The 14,397-nt window shown below is 40.1% G+C and overlaps 1 protein-coding gene across 1 annotated transcript; it reads left to right on the top strand.

The window, feature by feature from the left end:
• Positions 1 to 1,812: 1,812 nt before the first annotated feature.
• On the top strand, positions 1,813 to 2,346 carry LOC147456391 (uncharacterized). Its single transcript, XM_086513846.1, has one exon. It carries the CDS (start codon positions 1,813 to 1,815, stop codon positions 2,344 to 2,346), a length of 534 nt encoding a protein of 177 aa, XP_086369972.1.
• Positions 2,347 to 14,397: the final 12,051 nt, after the last annotated feature.

Below are 14,397 nucleotides of genomic sequence, written 5' to 3'. Positions count from 1 at the left end.
ATTGTCTTCATGTAGAGATTCAATCTATCCTGACAAGGAAAACATTGACCCCAAAGCCAATATAGGAAAGAGATTGAAGCCACTTATAAGTAGAAGCCTGGCAGCAAATATAGTACATGACAAGAAGTTTAAGGTCCTACAACGAAATGTAGTGGACCGCTTTATTTCAGAGAACTCAGTGCCTGCAAAAGAGATACAAGGCACACTTGATTCACTTGGTGTAAGCAAAAGAGGATATTCGGCTATCCAAAAGTCTGTCTCATCCATCTTTGTTAAGAAGGGTATAAAATTCAAACTTCTACCATCAGCCTCAAGTGTTTGGAAAGAGAGGCTTCAGCTTAACGAGGCATAGGGAGACTATCTTGGACAACCCTTTCATATTAAAGCAACTTACAGTGGCCATGGAGCAAACATGGCATATGATGAGTTCAATAATATTTTTATGGACCTGCAGATATTACAGAAGAGAATGGTGGAGTTTTACAACATCACATTTGAAGAGTCACGAGGGGTATTACATTTTGTGTTAGGCATTTTCCACTTGTCTCCAATGTCAACTTAGCCTCGTGCTCGAACTCCTATGTAGACCCGAGATCTTAAGGGTTTTGTTGATATTGGTCCATCGGACCTTTGGTTTTTTTTTTAATTTTGATTCTTCTTCACACAATGGTGATGAAGCCGCTAGTTGGAGTGTTCTCTTTGCGGCTGCCAAGCACATCGCCATGCTCATTATTGGCCGTATACTCATTGGTATCAATCTACCGTTGAATTTTCAAGACTCGTCGGAAAGAACTTGAAGCCATTTGATCATCATAATTCTCCTAATTCCTTCTTCTTCTTCTTACAATTTTAGTTATCTTCTCCCTCGAATCTAAAGAAATTACTATAAATTTTTTCCCGTTTAGTATCCCTCTATAATTTAGTTTAATCCATATTACTATTATGTTTAATTATAAACATAATTACACTAACAATCACTATATCATGACAACAAATAAGGAATCTCTTTAATTCCAAAAAATAAATCACTAATTATATCATGCATCCAACATAGATTACTATGAATTGAGGCAATTAGCAGAATCTACAAACATAAGAAAGTAAAATACTTAGCTGTAACTTGTTAATGTTTGCATTTTGGAGCATAGCCTATGCTCTGATACCACTGCTACAAACGGAAGCGTAGAGCGCCCTGCAAAATACTCAAAATAGCGCATAACAAACATAAACGAATAACTCTACATACCTGTCGACTCGCACAAATCCATAATTTAGCACAATACGAACAGAGAGAGACAGAGAGTGAGAGAGATTGAGAGAGAACGTGCAGGCGCACCTCCTAGAGCGGAGTGCTACGCCGGCACGGCGAGAGAGAAGAGAGGAGAGATGAGAAGAGCAACGCAGACACTGGGTGCAATCTCCCCTCGTGCAAGAGTGACCATTTCCCTCTTGCACGTATTTGTTAGATAGATTTCTTGAATGGTCAAATTGGTTACAAACTGGCCGGCCGGTCATAAGTGGCCAAAGCTCATAAAAGAGCACTTGAATAATAAAATGTACAATGTATAAACTTTCATTTTCATAGGCCTAGCTTGGTCCCAATATTTTCTACCTGTCAGCTACAACAAATAATAAAATATCAATTCCATAACAGAATTCCACTACAACAACTCCATCCATAGCAGCACTAGCTACACCTCCTTCGAGCTCTCCACAGGTAAAGAAGTCATCACCCCTCTTGCACTGGCAACCGGCGACGTGCATGCCCAGGATCTGGAATGTGAAGAGTTTTTGCAGCAATGGCAAACACGCATGCAACGCGCAAAGAAGAGTTTCGAGCAAAGCAAGGTACGCATAGCCAAATACGCCAACCAAAAGAGAAGACCGGCCGAGCTGTTCCAAGAAGGTGACCTGGTACTGGTAAGCTCCCAAAATATCAACCTCCCTCAAGGCCTCTCCCCGAAGTTCAACCACCGATTCTACGGGCCATACAAGGTGCTCAAGAGCTACAACGACATCACCTACAAGCTGGAGCTACCCCCACAAATCAACATCCACAACGCTTTCCATGTAAGTCTCCTCAATAGGTTTGCACTGGATAGCACCTATGGTCGGAATGTCCCCGAATATGTAAAGGATGGCCCGCCAAATGAGCCGGAGGCCATCCTAAAGTCGCGCTTCGGGCGCCGGGGACAACTATTCTATGTCAAGTGGCGCAACCGACCCATGACGGAATGCACTTGGGTACCTGAAGAAATCATGCTTCGTCTCGAACGACCCCTCGTGCTCCGATTCTACAACATGCCCACTGAAGAGGAGGACATCGATCAACATGACACCACATAGAATAGTCCTCACCCCCCTTGTAACTAGCACCACCCTAGGTAGCTAGACATTTGTGAGCAACACCAAACTCCCCTCTTTGTAAATATCCACCCCTCAACCTCAGCAACAAATTTTGTATCGGCACACCTCAAACCCCGGCTTGACGCCCACGTAACAAGATCCTTACAGTGAGGCGGCTCTGCATTTAACTAAGAAGGACCGATTACAGCAGCTGTAGACTCATCCTCTCAAAGGACGTCTACTCCTGCACAAATCTGATTAAATTACACTACCATATATGGCTCTTGTCACAGTTTACAAGCCAGTTGCCTGTGACCCAGCCACAGTGAATGGTGGATGTTCCGTACTTATTCAATCATCCTAGAACACTATTGTGAATGCCATAGGACAAATGTTGGATGCCTCAGTGTCAAATGATGAATTGACCAAGTTGAAAGCTGAACTAAGGGAGACTGAGTAGCAAGTTGAAAAGTTGGAGTAGAAGAGAGGAGCACAGTCCCTACGGTACAGTGTACTTGAAAATTAATCATCTAGGACCATTCAACACTTAGAAGATAAGTTGTCCAAGATGGAGTCTGAGATGCGAATGCTTTGAGAAGAAAAGGCAGAGGCGGAAAGAGTTGCTGATAGATTCAAAACTATGTTGCGAATGAAGAGATTTGATTTCAACTCATTGCTGACTAGTCACACTGCCTTGAAATCCACTTTAACTGAAAGATATATCTACAATAAATTGGCTGAGATACTGAATCCAGAGGGGAATGCTATTTTCAATATGGATAATCTAAGAGCACTTATGGAAAAAATGCAGAGTGATTTGCTTACGTTGCGTTCATGAGCCAGTAACTCATCACACATGTTGAGCATGTGCTCATCCTCTACCTCAGAGTGCGATTGAGACGCTAGAGGAGGAGCTGTTGAAGTAGAGCTAGTGGGAGGTCATCATGTTGTCAAAGTTAATGATGCAAAAGCATAGAGATCAAACGGAGAGAGATCAATCATACTTTATTCTTCTCTCTGGTAATTCCATTAGTGAAATCCTATTATTCTTAATCATGTAAGCCGAGTAATTATCTTTAGAGCCGGTTACCATAGGATTATGTGTCATCCATAATGATTGCTATATGGAAAAATCTAAACCTCTCATGTAGCAGACATTGTTTGATGTTGCTAATCTATCATTTGGCTTGTTATGACGCTTGCAGACATTAGCTCTTTTCTCCAAGTTAATTATTTAAGGTACTGAGTTTAAAATGGCCCCGGTTAAGAGGACTCGCTTTGGTGGAGCCCACGACCACGAGGCAGGAACGAGCAAGGTGAACGGAAAGGGAAAAGCTCCCATGGAGGAACAAATACCGGCCATCTCACGGGCCATTGACGAAGAAATGGAAGAGGTAGGTCATAATTTCATTTAAGCTATTTAATTTAACATTGCACACGTCTAGTTAGGAATGAAAATATCCCCAAACATGTTGGAGAAATCCGACGGAAACCTCGGCATTGAATTCATTGTACGTTAAGTTCTAAAGTAGAAAGGAAATGATTGATGGGTATGCAGGTTGCAATTAGGAAAGAATGTCTGCTAGGGAAAATTTAGCTCGACATGTTCATTTTATTTCCAATGTTAATTCAGTCCTGACCCCCCTACTGATCACAGGGGGCAGAGTTCCTTGTTAAAGGGCTCTTGAATCCACGACTTGCTTTTTATGTGGTGGATACCCACAACTTGCTTTCTATGCGATGGGAATTCACGTCTTCAGTAACACACTCTCTATTGTGTGCCTTGAGCTTCCTTCGTCTTCTCCAAGCTGTGTGTGTTTCTCTGCAACCCTAATTCCAACATTTTTCGTCCCAACTTTGACACAGATCTGTTAAGCACCTTAAGTTAAGGTCCCTGGCCAAGTTTCATCAAGTTTGGATAATTTTTGGTCAAATGGTCATTAACTATCTGTCTGCAGACTAACTTTACAATTTTAGTCACAATTTTTAATTATAGTGATCCAAATCTTACTAAATTTTGTTTGTGGGCTTATTATAACATGTTTAAACTAGTGGTATGCTGACTTGGTCAAAAAAGTTGAAAAAAGAGGCAAATGTAAATAATTGCGATTATTTATATCTGACAAATTTTTATAAATTTTTGATTAACTGATCATGTACATGTGTTTATCACATCAACATAATCCAATGAATCAATTCTCAACAAGTTTGGACAAATTTTTCCCAGTTTTACACTGAAGATTCAAAAAGTCAGTATAAACTTTAGTTTTTACCCAGTTTTTTGTCAGTTTAGTGATCCAAATCTCTTGGGCCTTTACAAAAGTTGTTTGTACACATGCAATGATTCAATGATATGAACCTTGATCAATTTGGAGCAGAAAGTTAATAGTCGCGATTCTTAACTTCATGCTTGAAATGAACACTTTTTTGCAATCTTTTCAAAGGCAGTCCTTATATGAGCTATTTTAAGACTATGAATCAAGTTAAAACTTAATTTGGCCTAAAATGTCAAGAAAAAGTAAATAATTTGAGTTTGGTCAACTCTTGAAATTTTTACCTCGAAGTGTCTTTGAGCTTACCAACTAGTTCAAACAACTGTTAAGCTTATTCTCCAGTCGAACTGAGTGGTTTCGAGTCTTTTCAAGCTATTTCTAGCCATAGACCTGAAGCAACTTGCAATAACAAATCACACTTGATTCTTTCAAAGAGAGTAATGATCTGAAATCCACCTCGGATCCTACTTACCCTACTCCTAGATTCTCATGCAATCGGGTTGTGGAAAGTGTCCACAAACACTCGTTTTCTTGTTTTTTTATGGTTTTCTGAGCACTAATGTTAAGACTTGTCTCAACTTTCAATCATTCTCCAATCTACACAACAGAAGACGATAGTCTTAAGCTATGCGGTTTCTAAAAGAAAGTTTTGAACTCTACACGAACCTAGAGGAAGTCAAAGGATAACTTCACAAGACGCTCATGGTTTTTCCTGGTTTAGGTCTCTTCGATCCCCAGCAGCGGCGCCAAATGTGGGACGCATGTCTAACCTCACCATCCTATCTTATTGAAATATTAGCGAGAAGCACGACTAGTGCATAGAGGCTAGAAGAGGGTGTCAATCTATGAGAAAACAACTAACAACTCGCGTCTAACTCAAGCTACATTCAAGTGACTGAAATCACCAAAAGCCAATCGCTCATTGGCAAACTAATCACATCCGTTACAGCATCAAATGACATCCAAACGTAACGAAACTTCTAAGACATGTTTAAAAGACCGATGCACACATGCTTATGGTCTCAAACCCCACTTTAGGTCAAGTTTCAAAATCATGATTATTAACACCAGTGGATTTTTGACCTAGTTGTTTTTGACCCAAAATGCATCTAAATGCTTAGCAATGATGCCCCAATACCCCGCCTATGCTTAGTTTTTTAATTGAAATTATAAATTCCTAGTTATGATGAAATTAGGCCACGGGTCCGCGTCACCAAAAGCTACTAATTATTATGAACTGCTTACATCAATGCGTAGAGCTCTTACCTGTGATTGCAATGCTACAAATGCAATCACAATGTGATAATCGGGGAGGGAGTAGGAAGCGCGAGAAGGAGAGGAGTGAGCGCCGTTAGCTCACATTGTGTATTTCTTATCCAAAAACGTATAAAAAACTTACAAAAAATAGCTTTTATACCTTAGCCAAGGTTTTTGGGTGGTCAAAGCTAATAGTATGGAGTTCTACCAAACCTCGGTAATGACTGGCTAATACAATCTGGAAGCTTGTAGCCCCGGCTCATTAATTACAGAGTTTATCCGAGAAAACAGGAGTTACAATATTCTCGATTTATCAAAGTAATAAATGTTTTACAAGGAGAACTCCGAAAAATGGTGTCCGTGTTAGCTTGCTGCTAACACATGTAGCTCCTCTTGGCTTAAAGGATCATAATATCTTTTAAATTTACTCCCATTGAGGAATCCAATGGGTTCAGCTCCGTCAAGAGTCTCCACACGAATGGTACCTTGTGGGGTGATTTTGCATACTCTTTAGGGTCCTTTTCCCACATATTTTAACTTTTTCTTCTCGTTATGTACTCTATACATAAGTATTTTATCAGCAACATTGATATTTTTACTCTGTAGATCAAACCATTTTCTCCTCCTATATTTCTCCACAAGTGCATTTTGCACAACCATTTTACTTTCTTCATCTAACCTCTCAAGGATAAATAAATGCTCAACTAAAGGGTTACTATCTCAACCTTCTTGTGAAGGTACCCGTAGACTAGGAATTACAAACTCCCATGACATAACTGCTTCTTGGCCATATACCATTTTGAATGGTGCACAATTAAAAGTCACTTTCAAATAAGTACAATAAGTCCATAGATCTCATGTCAGCTTCAGATCCCAATCTATGCGATGATCTTCCACTATTTTGGTCAAGATAGAAATTAAAGTCTTGTTAATGTGCTTAGCTTGGCCATTTGCTTGTGGATAATAATGTGTGGACTTATGGTGAGTTATCATGAAGTTGGTAATGAGTTTTTTTACCAGTCATTCATAAAATGAGTACCATTGTCATTTGTGAGATAGTCCGTGGCCACAATGATATATTGGATATGGGTGCGATATGCAGGGGGTGATATAGGTCCCACAAATTCAATGCACCACTTTGCAAATGCTCTTGCCCCCTTCATTGGCCGTAATGGCATCTCGTCTTTTTTTTATTGGAATCTTTGTGCATTGACATGCATCACAACGCTTTACAAACTCTTCGGAATCCATGTGCAATGTAGGCCACCAAATTCCTGCGGTTAAGAAAATTTTTTCCGTCTTATCGCCCGAAAAATGGCCTCCACTTATTCCGCTATGTGCACGTTCTAGAATGAGCAGGTATTCGCTTTCACTTGCACAGATTCTAAGTTGATTGTCCTTCCCCCGCTTATAGAGTTGATTCCCAATTAACTGAAAGTCACGAGCTTCCAGCTCTATAGCTTTTTCTCGTGCTCTTGTGATGTTTTCAGGGAACGTCCTGGTGGTTAAGAAGTCAATGATATATTGACTCCATGTAGGTGCTATGTTAACTTGAAACAAAGTTGCGTGGTCCACTGGTCGTTTGGCACTACATATTGTACAACTGGTAACATAGAAATGTGTGTCCGCATACATAGTTGGCCAATAACTGTTTTAGTCTCTGGTGTGTTTTCACTGTTGAACAATGAAATGCACAACCCTGGACATGTGCCTCTTCAAGGTAGCACTCGAATTCTTCCAAATTTATACATAATCGTAGGATTAGGTCCGATCCAAGATGATACAGCCGTCATGCTATCAACTAGAAGTTTTTTGTTTGTCGAATTGTTTGTTGTTTGGATCTGCATTCCGTATTATCAAACTCAATTCCAAAGGAAATAATGCTAACAATTTCCTGAGACCATTTGGGTACCATTTCAATGTTGAAAAGATAAGCATTTGGTATGTCATCATCTACTCCTTCAGGAGCTTCCCCGTTGTGTATCCTTGAAAGATGATCTGCTCGCAGATGGGTTTTACCCTTTTTGACCACCACTATGAAGTCAAATTCTCGCAATATAATAAACCAGCGTATGATTTTCCCTATATTGCAAGGTTTATTTACTAGGTACAAAAGAGCTTGATGATCCGTGAAGAACACACATTTGTTTGCAAGCAAATAATGCCAAAATTTCTTTACAGCATAAATCATTCCTAACCCTTCCCGCTCGGTGGTTGTGTAGTTATTTTCTGCACTGTTTAACTGTCAACTCGCATAGCAAACCGAAAAATCCATTGTTCCGTCTCCAGGTTGAGTTAGAATACTTCCAATGGCATATGCTAAAGCATCAATGTGCACATGGAATATCTTTTCCTAATCTGGTGCCTTTAGTATAGGTGCTGATATAAGGTTTTCCTTCAGCTTTTGGAATGAAGTTTCACACTCCTCGGTCCACTCGAAATTGACTAGCAAACGATATAGAGGTTGTGCGATAACCGCATACATGTATATGAACCTTCGATAATAACCGCAGTGCCCCATGAAGGATTGCACTTGTTTTGCATTAGTAGACCTGGGTAGGTCTACAATGACTTTGAATTTGTCTAGGTCTGTGGTTATGCAATTTCTTGAGACAATGTGTCCTAAGATTCGTCCTTGCTTAACCATAAATACACACTTTTCTGCGTTAAGGTAGATTCGATATGTCTTGCACTTTTCAAAGACCTTTTGCAAATGGTCCATATGATCCTCTCGCAGAAGAGAGTGCACATACAGGTCATCCATGTAAATTTCTATGAATATTCTTAGGTATTCCTTGAATGCGTGAGTCATTAACCTATAGAAAGTGGTTGGTGCATTAGTTAAGCCAAATGGCATAACTCGATACGCATAAATCCCCCATTCTGTGGCAAACGCTGTTTTGTGTTGATCTTCTCGTGCTATTGCCAGTTGGTTGTATCCTGAAAACCCATCCAGAAAGGAATAAGCCCGTTTCTCGGCCACTCTCTCAAGTACATGTTCTGTGATTGGCAAGGGATAATTATCCCTTATGGTTGCTGCATTCACCTTCTTGAGGTTTACACACACTCGTAGTTTTCCATTCTTTTTGGGAACTACCACAATGGGTGACACCCAATCTGTATGTTCGATCTCATAGATGAATTCCGCTTCCATCAGTTTATCAATTTCTTCTTTGATTCGTTTAGAAAATGTGTCATTATATGTATAAGGACGTTGTTCGCTAGGTTTTGCATCCGATTTCAAAGGAATTGTATGTTGGCATATCATTGGATCAACTCCTTTGAGGTCTTTGTAGGACCAAGCGAACACATCTTTATACTTCTTGAGAAGTTGTGTTAGTTGTGCTTCCTCCTTAGGCTCTAAATCATTAGCTATATAGACCGGCTGAGGCTTTTCACCTGGTTATGCGAGGTCTATCTTTTTTGCATTTTTAGGCCCATCGTAAGATTCTTGGTTGGTTCTCTCCCTGATTGGTGGTATCATGATGATTTTTCTGTCCTGGATAGTAAACTTCCGATAGTGTGATGGTACATTCATGTTCCCCTTTTCTGACTCCCCTTTACCATCACTATCTTCTTCAGTAGTCCACACCTCACTCAGAGACCGTTTTAGTTCTTGGTATTTCTGTTTACGCTCCAGTTTGGTCCACTCTTGGTCTTTTTTTGTTTCTCTTTTTGATTTTTTAGATTGTTGTGATTTTGTTTTGGTTTTAGCTTTTCGTACCTGTTTTGTTTCCTCTTGCGTTCTTTCTTTTCGATTTTTTTAGAATTTTCGTGATATTTGATCTTTCACACAATCCTCTGCTTTTAAAAGCATCAAATAGTGAGTTTTACCTTTTATCCTGGGCATCAGGTTCTCTCTCGCTTTGTTTCTTGCTCTTTTCCTCCTATGGCGTTCTTGGCGTCTAGGGTATTGATTAGCAAAATCATAAAACTTGATATTCTCAACTTCATTCCCACGCTCACTTGAGGTGTCTAAACACTCATTATCTGCATCATCATTTACTTCCAAATGTTCAGAGGAGTTGTAAAACTCTTCTTGTTCCAAAGGTTCTGCCGTCTCTTTTCCTGGTACAACGCTTATCATGTAATACGGCAGCACATCATAGCCCTCCTTATCGCAAAATTTTGTTGTTGGACTGTCGGTAATGGTACAGACATTCAATGTTGTCAGTATGTGTTCCCATTCTAGAGGTTCCAAGGCATCTTCAGGGAAAGGTTCCGGAATATACTCCTTGTCCTCAATTGCTCTTTCTAAGACGCATTCCTCGTTAGGCAAAATTTGGACTCACAAAGGGGCCCTTTAACACTAGAATGGTAACCTAATAGGACATAAAAGTGTCCTTTCAGGGTTTTGGGAAAAAATTCCAAAACCATAGTAGATCCACTCATTTTGAAAAATCCTTTCATGAGCTTATAGTTCAATAACTACTACATATGGAAAAAATGAGAAATTTGTAATTTTTCTCATCCCTTGGTCACTACAAGCCTCCAAAGTTGATGGACCAATGCATTTTGCCCAAAACAACAATTTCTTATGGTTGATTGCATATAAATAAGAGTGGATATTTTTGTAGGACATGAGATAAAATGCCTCGTTAACTTCAATGGGTTGGTGACCAAAACATATGGTTTCTTTTACCTCACTAAATTTTTTTTGGGCAAAAAAAATAGGTACAAAAAAGTTGCATTTTTGCCATTCTGCGGACCTATCATCAAAGTTTCTATAGTCACGCTCAATACAGATACTATATACATGTTTTCTTAGTTCCCTTTGGGCCTCTGGATTCAAAAGGAGCCATGGAGCATGTCAAAAGGATAATGGGTCTCTTACAATTGGAACCTTGCGGGCAATGATAAAGTGCTAGATACAGCAAACATGAAAAAACTGGGTTTAGCATTATGAAATCTAGAAACCCATAGAAACTACTCAATATCTAGCCAAGTTTGTAGTCTATGATTAGATATGGTTACTACCTACAAAATACACACAATTTGCCTAAGAAACTAGAAATATTGAGAAAGTTATACTTGCTACTCTAAAATGTATCGTATTCTTCAGCAATCAAAACACTCAACCATCATCATAAACTATGCTATATAGCATATTAGGTCCCCCGAAACTCAAGAAAGATTAGATTTATGTTATAAATTACACTTACACAATCAAATTTGAATTTGGATATCAAGAAAGCCACCAAAAAAATCATAAAAGTGCTAATTTTGGCCAAAAAACAGGATTATGCAATTCTTGTAAATTGGTCATAACTTTCAATTTTAACACTTAGCTCTCCCTACAAGCATCAAAACATGTTGAGAACTATGAAGGCCTAACCTCTAGCCATCTAAACCTCACAAACATGAAGTTTATAGTGGTATAGCTACCAAAATTTGAAAAAAAGCCAAAAACAGGACCCGTTCTTTCACACAGTTTAGGTTCAAAAATGTTGTGCAAGAGTAAGGTTAATGGTGAGATCGATACTCAAAACAAAATGCTAAGTTTTTTTCAGCTCATAAGGCAACTTTGTGGATATATAGAACCTAGAAATTCATTTTCATACTTTTCAAATAATTCAAGCAAAATGGTCACTTAACAGGACACAAAAGTGTCCAAGGACATAAAAGTGTCTTGTTACCGTTCTGGTGTTAAGGAGTTTGACTTTACCTCTCTCTACCAAAACGGGCGCATGGATAAATTTTTGCAAACAAACTCCAAAGTTGGCGGAGGTTTGACAGTTAGAATTTCCTCTTCAAGCTCTATCTACTGATATATAGCACGCCATGAGATTCCTCATATTTTAGAAGATTCTTAATTTGATTCACCTATGATGTGACAACTCTGTCGGAATCTAAGTGAATCAAAAAAAGAATCTACTAAAATATGAGGAATCTCATGGCGTGCTATATATCACTAGATAGAGCTTGAAGAGGACATTCTAACTGTCAAACCTCCGCCAACTTTGGAGTTTGTTTGCAAAAAATTATCCATGCGCCCGTTTTGGTAGAGAGAGGCAAATTCAAACTCCTTAAAGGGCCCCTTTGTGAGTCCAAATTTTTCCTAATGCTTTTCTTAAGCTTCCACAGTGTGAAGCTCCGCACATCCATAGCTCTTTTGGTTGCCCTAACCTTGCTGGTAGTTCCGATCCTGCTATTGTAGCCGAATCAAACTCTTCCACTGGTGTTTGGTTTACATCTTTGTAACTATGGTCTTTCAAGTGTATTTTAGTTTTCGTCTCGCCATGTGTGAGGTATATGTGGTCATAACCCCAATCTTGGACCATCTTCAGTTGTCGCATGAATGGTCGTCCCAAGATGATCTCATAATTGTTCTTTTTGTCGAAATCGACTATTGCAAATGTATCCTCATATTTGATTCCCCACGAAGTGACAATTACTTTTTCTAAGAGTCCTAGAGGCTTTTCCATGAACCCATCTACCAATTGCAGTTTCATTCTGGTAGCCCTCAAAGCTGGTTATTCCCATTTTTTCCAGATTTCTTTGGTGGCGATAGCAACCCCCTCCTTACTATCAAGAATAGACTTGGAAACTACTCCTTGGAATTTTACCGATATCATGGTGTTTCCGTCTTCTCCCTCGCAATATTCTCCAACCTTATTCAATGGTACTGGCCTAGTGTTTAGACTAGGCTTGTCCAACTCCCTGATCCCTTCTTGTAGCTTCAAGGTGGGCTCTTTCACTCCAAATTTTTCTAGGCATTTTCCCACTGTGGTCCACATGTTTGGCCTTAACCTTAGGAGTTCTGCTAACGTGATTGTGCATGCCACCGGGGTGGATAACAACTCAATCAATCCTTGCAAATCCATCACCTTGTTAGAAGAAAGTCTTTGAGATGGAATTGCTCTCACTTCTGACTTAGCTTCGTACTCTCCCAGGTAAGAGGGTAAAGTTCTCAAAGAGTCTGGTTGGCTGTGCCCCGAACTAATAGATCCTTGGTCTCCCCCTTGTGAATGTATCTCAAGGTCCATCTGCGATCTTGCCTCAAATTCTTCAATAGGAGGTAAGATCACATTCTTTTCTTTTCTCGTGCTATTCATGGGGTTACTCATCCTATTAGCCTCGTTGGCCTCACGGACTTGCTTCCACGGATCATCTAGACCGTTACCGTCCTTACCCATTTCTGCCAATATTTTAGGCTGGAACCCGTCACTTGCCCCATCAGTGGTATTTGGCACTATGATAGGCTCTCCTCTAGACTCATATTCATTAGTGAGTCTTTCCTTTGTTTCCTCATGTTTCTCTAATGTTGGTTGGATAGGGGTTGGAGCTGGTGCTTCGTGACAATTTGCAGGTTTACCCAGCGGTTCTTCCATCAATGATTGTGCCGTCTCAATCATCTTTTTACACATATCCAACCTCTGTTTTTCTATTTGTGCATATGGATAAGTCAGCCACCTTTGCTCCTGGGTTTGGTTCTTTTTAAGTTGAGCTTCATAAGCTTTTAGAAGCGCATCTAATTGCTCGTTTACCTTGTCTGCCAGTACAGATCCTCCTGATCCTGCACTTTTGGGTTCTGCTATTTCCTTGGGTGTTATGGCTGCTATGGTGTGTGAGCTTAAGGTAGCTAGATCCTCTAACCGCTCCAATCTGTTCTTTGTATGTTTCAACTCCTCGGATAGGGCTGTTTGCTCTCGTTCTTTCCTGGCTTTCCTACGCGCCTTTCTAGCTTTCCAAGTGCTTCTCTAATTTTTCGTTTCTGAACTTTGGGCATCGGTTTTTGGTTCTTCAACTATGGGTTTGTTCGTCCTTCTTTGAGCTTGGGCTCGTGTTACCACTTGAATAGTTATGATTGTTTCATTTTCCGATCCTCCAATGGAAGGTACTGTTTCTAACATGTTCAAGGTGGTTTTTGCTCCTTTGGTCGGGTTTTTAGGGAAATCGGGAATCAAATGAGTAATTCCACATTCTGGGCAATATGCATTGACTCTAATGTTTCATCATGAGGACAGTCTCTCAGCCAATGGTCGCCTCCACACTTGTAACAGGGTCCCTTGGGTTGTTGTGGTGCTCCTTGATCTCCTCTTTGTTGGTAAGCATGTCTCTGTCCGCCCATGCCTCCATTGGCTATGAACATCAATGTTCGTTAATCTAAGCTATATCTTCCTTCTCCTGCAGCCTATGCAGCAGTTGGTGGGCCTTGATTCCCTATCATGATCCATGGTTCTGGTGTCGAGGGTTCTTCTGGTGGATAATAGACAGGGTTTGCCGCATATCCATAGGGATCTTCATAATAAGCATGCATAGGCACCAAAGCCTTTTCTTCTGATTCAGTTACTGTTGGTGTGTATCTGATACCAACTGGTCGTAATCCTTGTAGGGGTGGTTGTTGCCCCAGCACCGGTTGTGGTCTTTCTACACCTACAGGTCTTGGTAAGTTGCCTGCTTGATATCTGGGCATCCGTGGAACTTGAGGGAAAGCTACTGGAGCTTGGGGAGTGTAAGGTCTCTCCCTCACATATCCCTTGTTATAATAACATTCCTCGTTCCGATGGTTTTTCCATTT

Source organism: Adiantum capillus-veneris, chromosome 6 (genome assembly GCF_014529385.1).
Source record: "Adiantum capillus-veneris isolate H3 chromosome 6, ASM1452938v2, whole genome shotgun sequence".
In the NCBI taxonomy this organism is placed as follows: Eukaryota; Viridiplantae; Streptophyta; class Polypodiopsida; order Polypodiales; family Pteridaceae; genus Adiantum; species Adiantum capillus-veneris.
The sequence above is the reverse complement of the archived record's forward strand: the minus strand, read 5'-3'. Positions and strand labels throughout refer to the sequence as shown.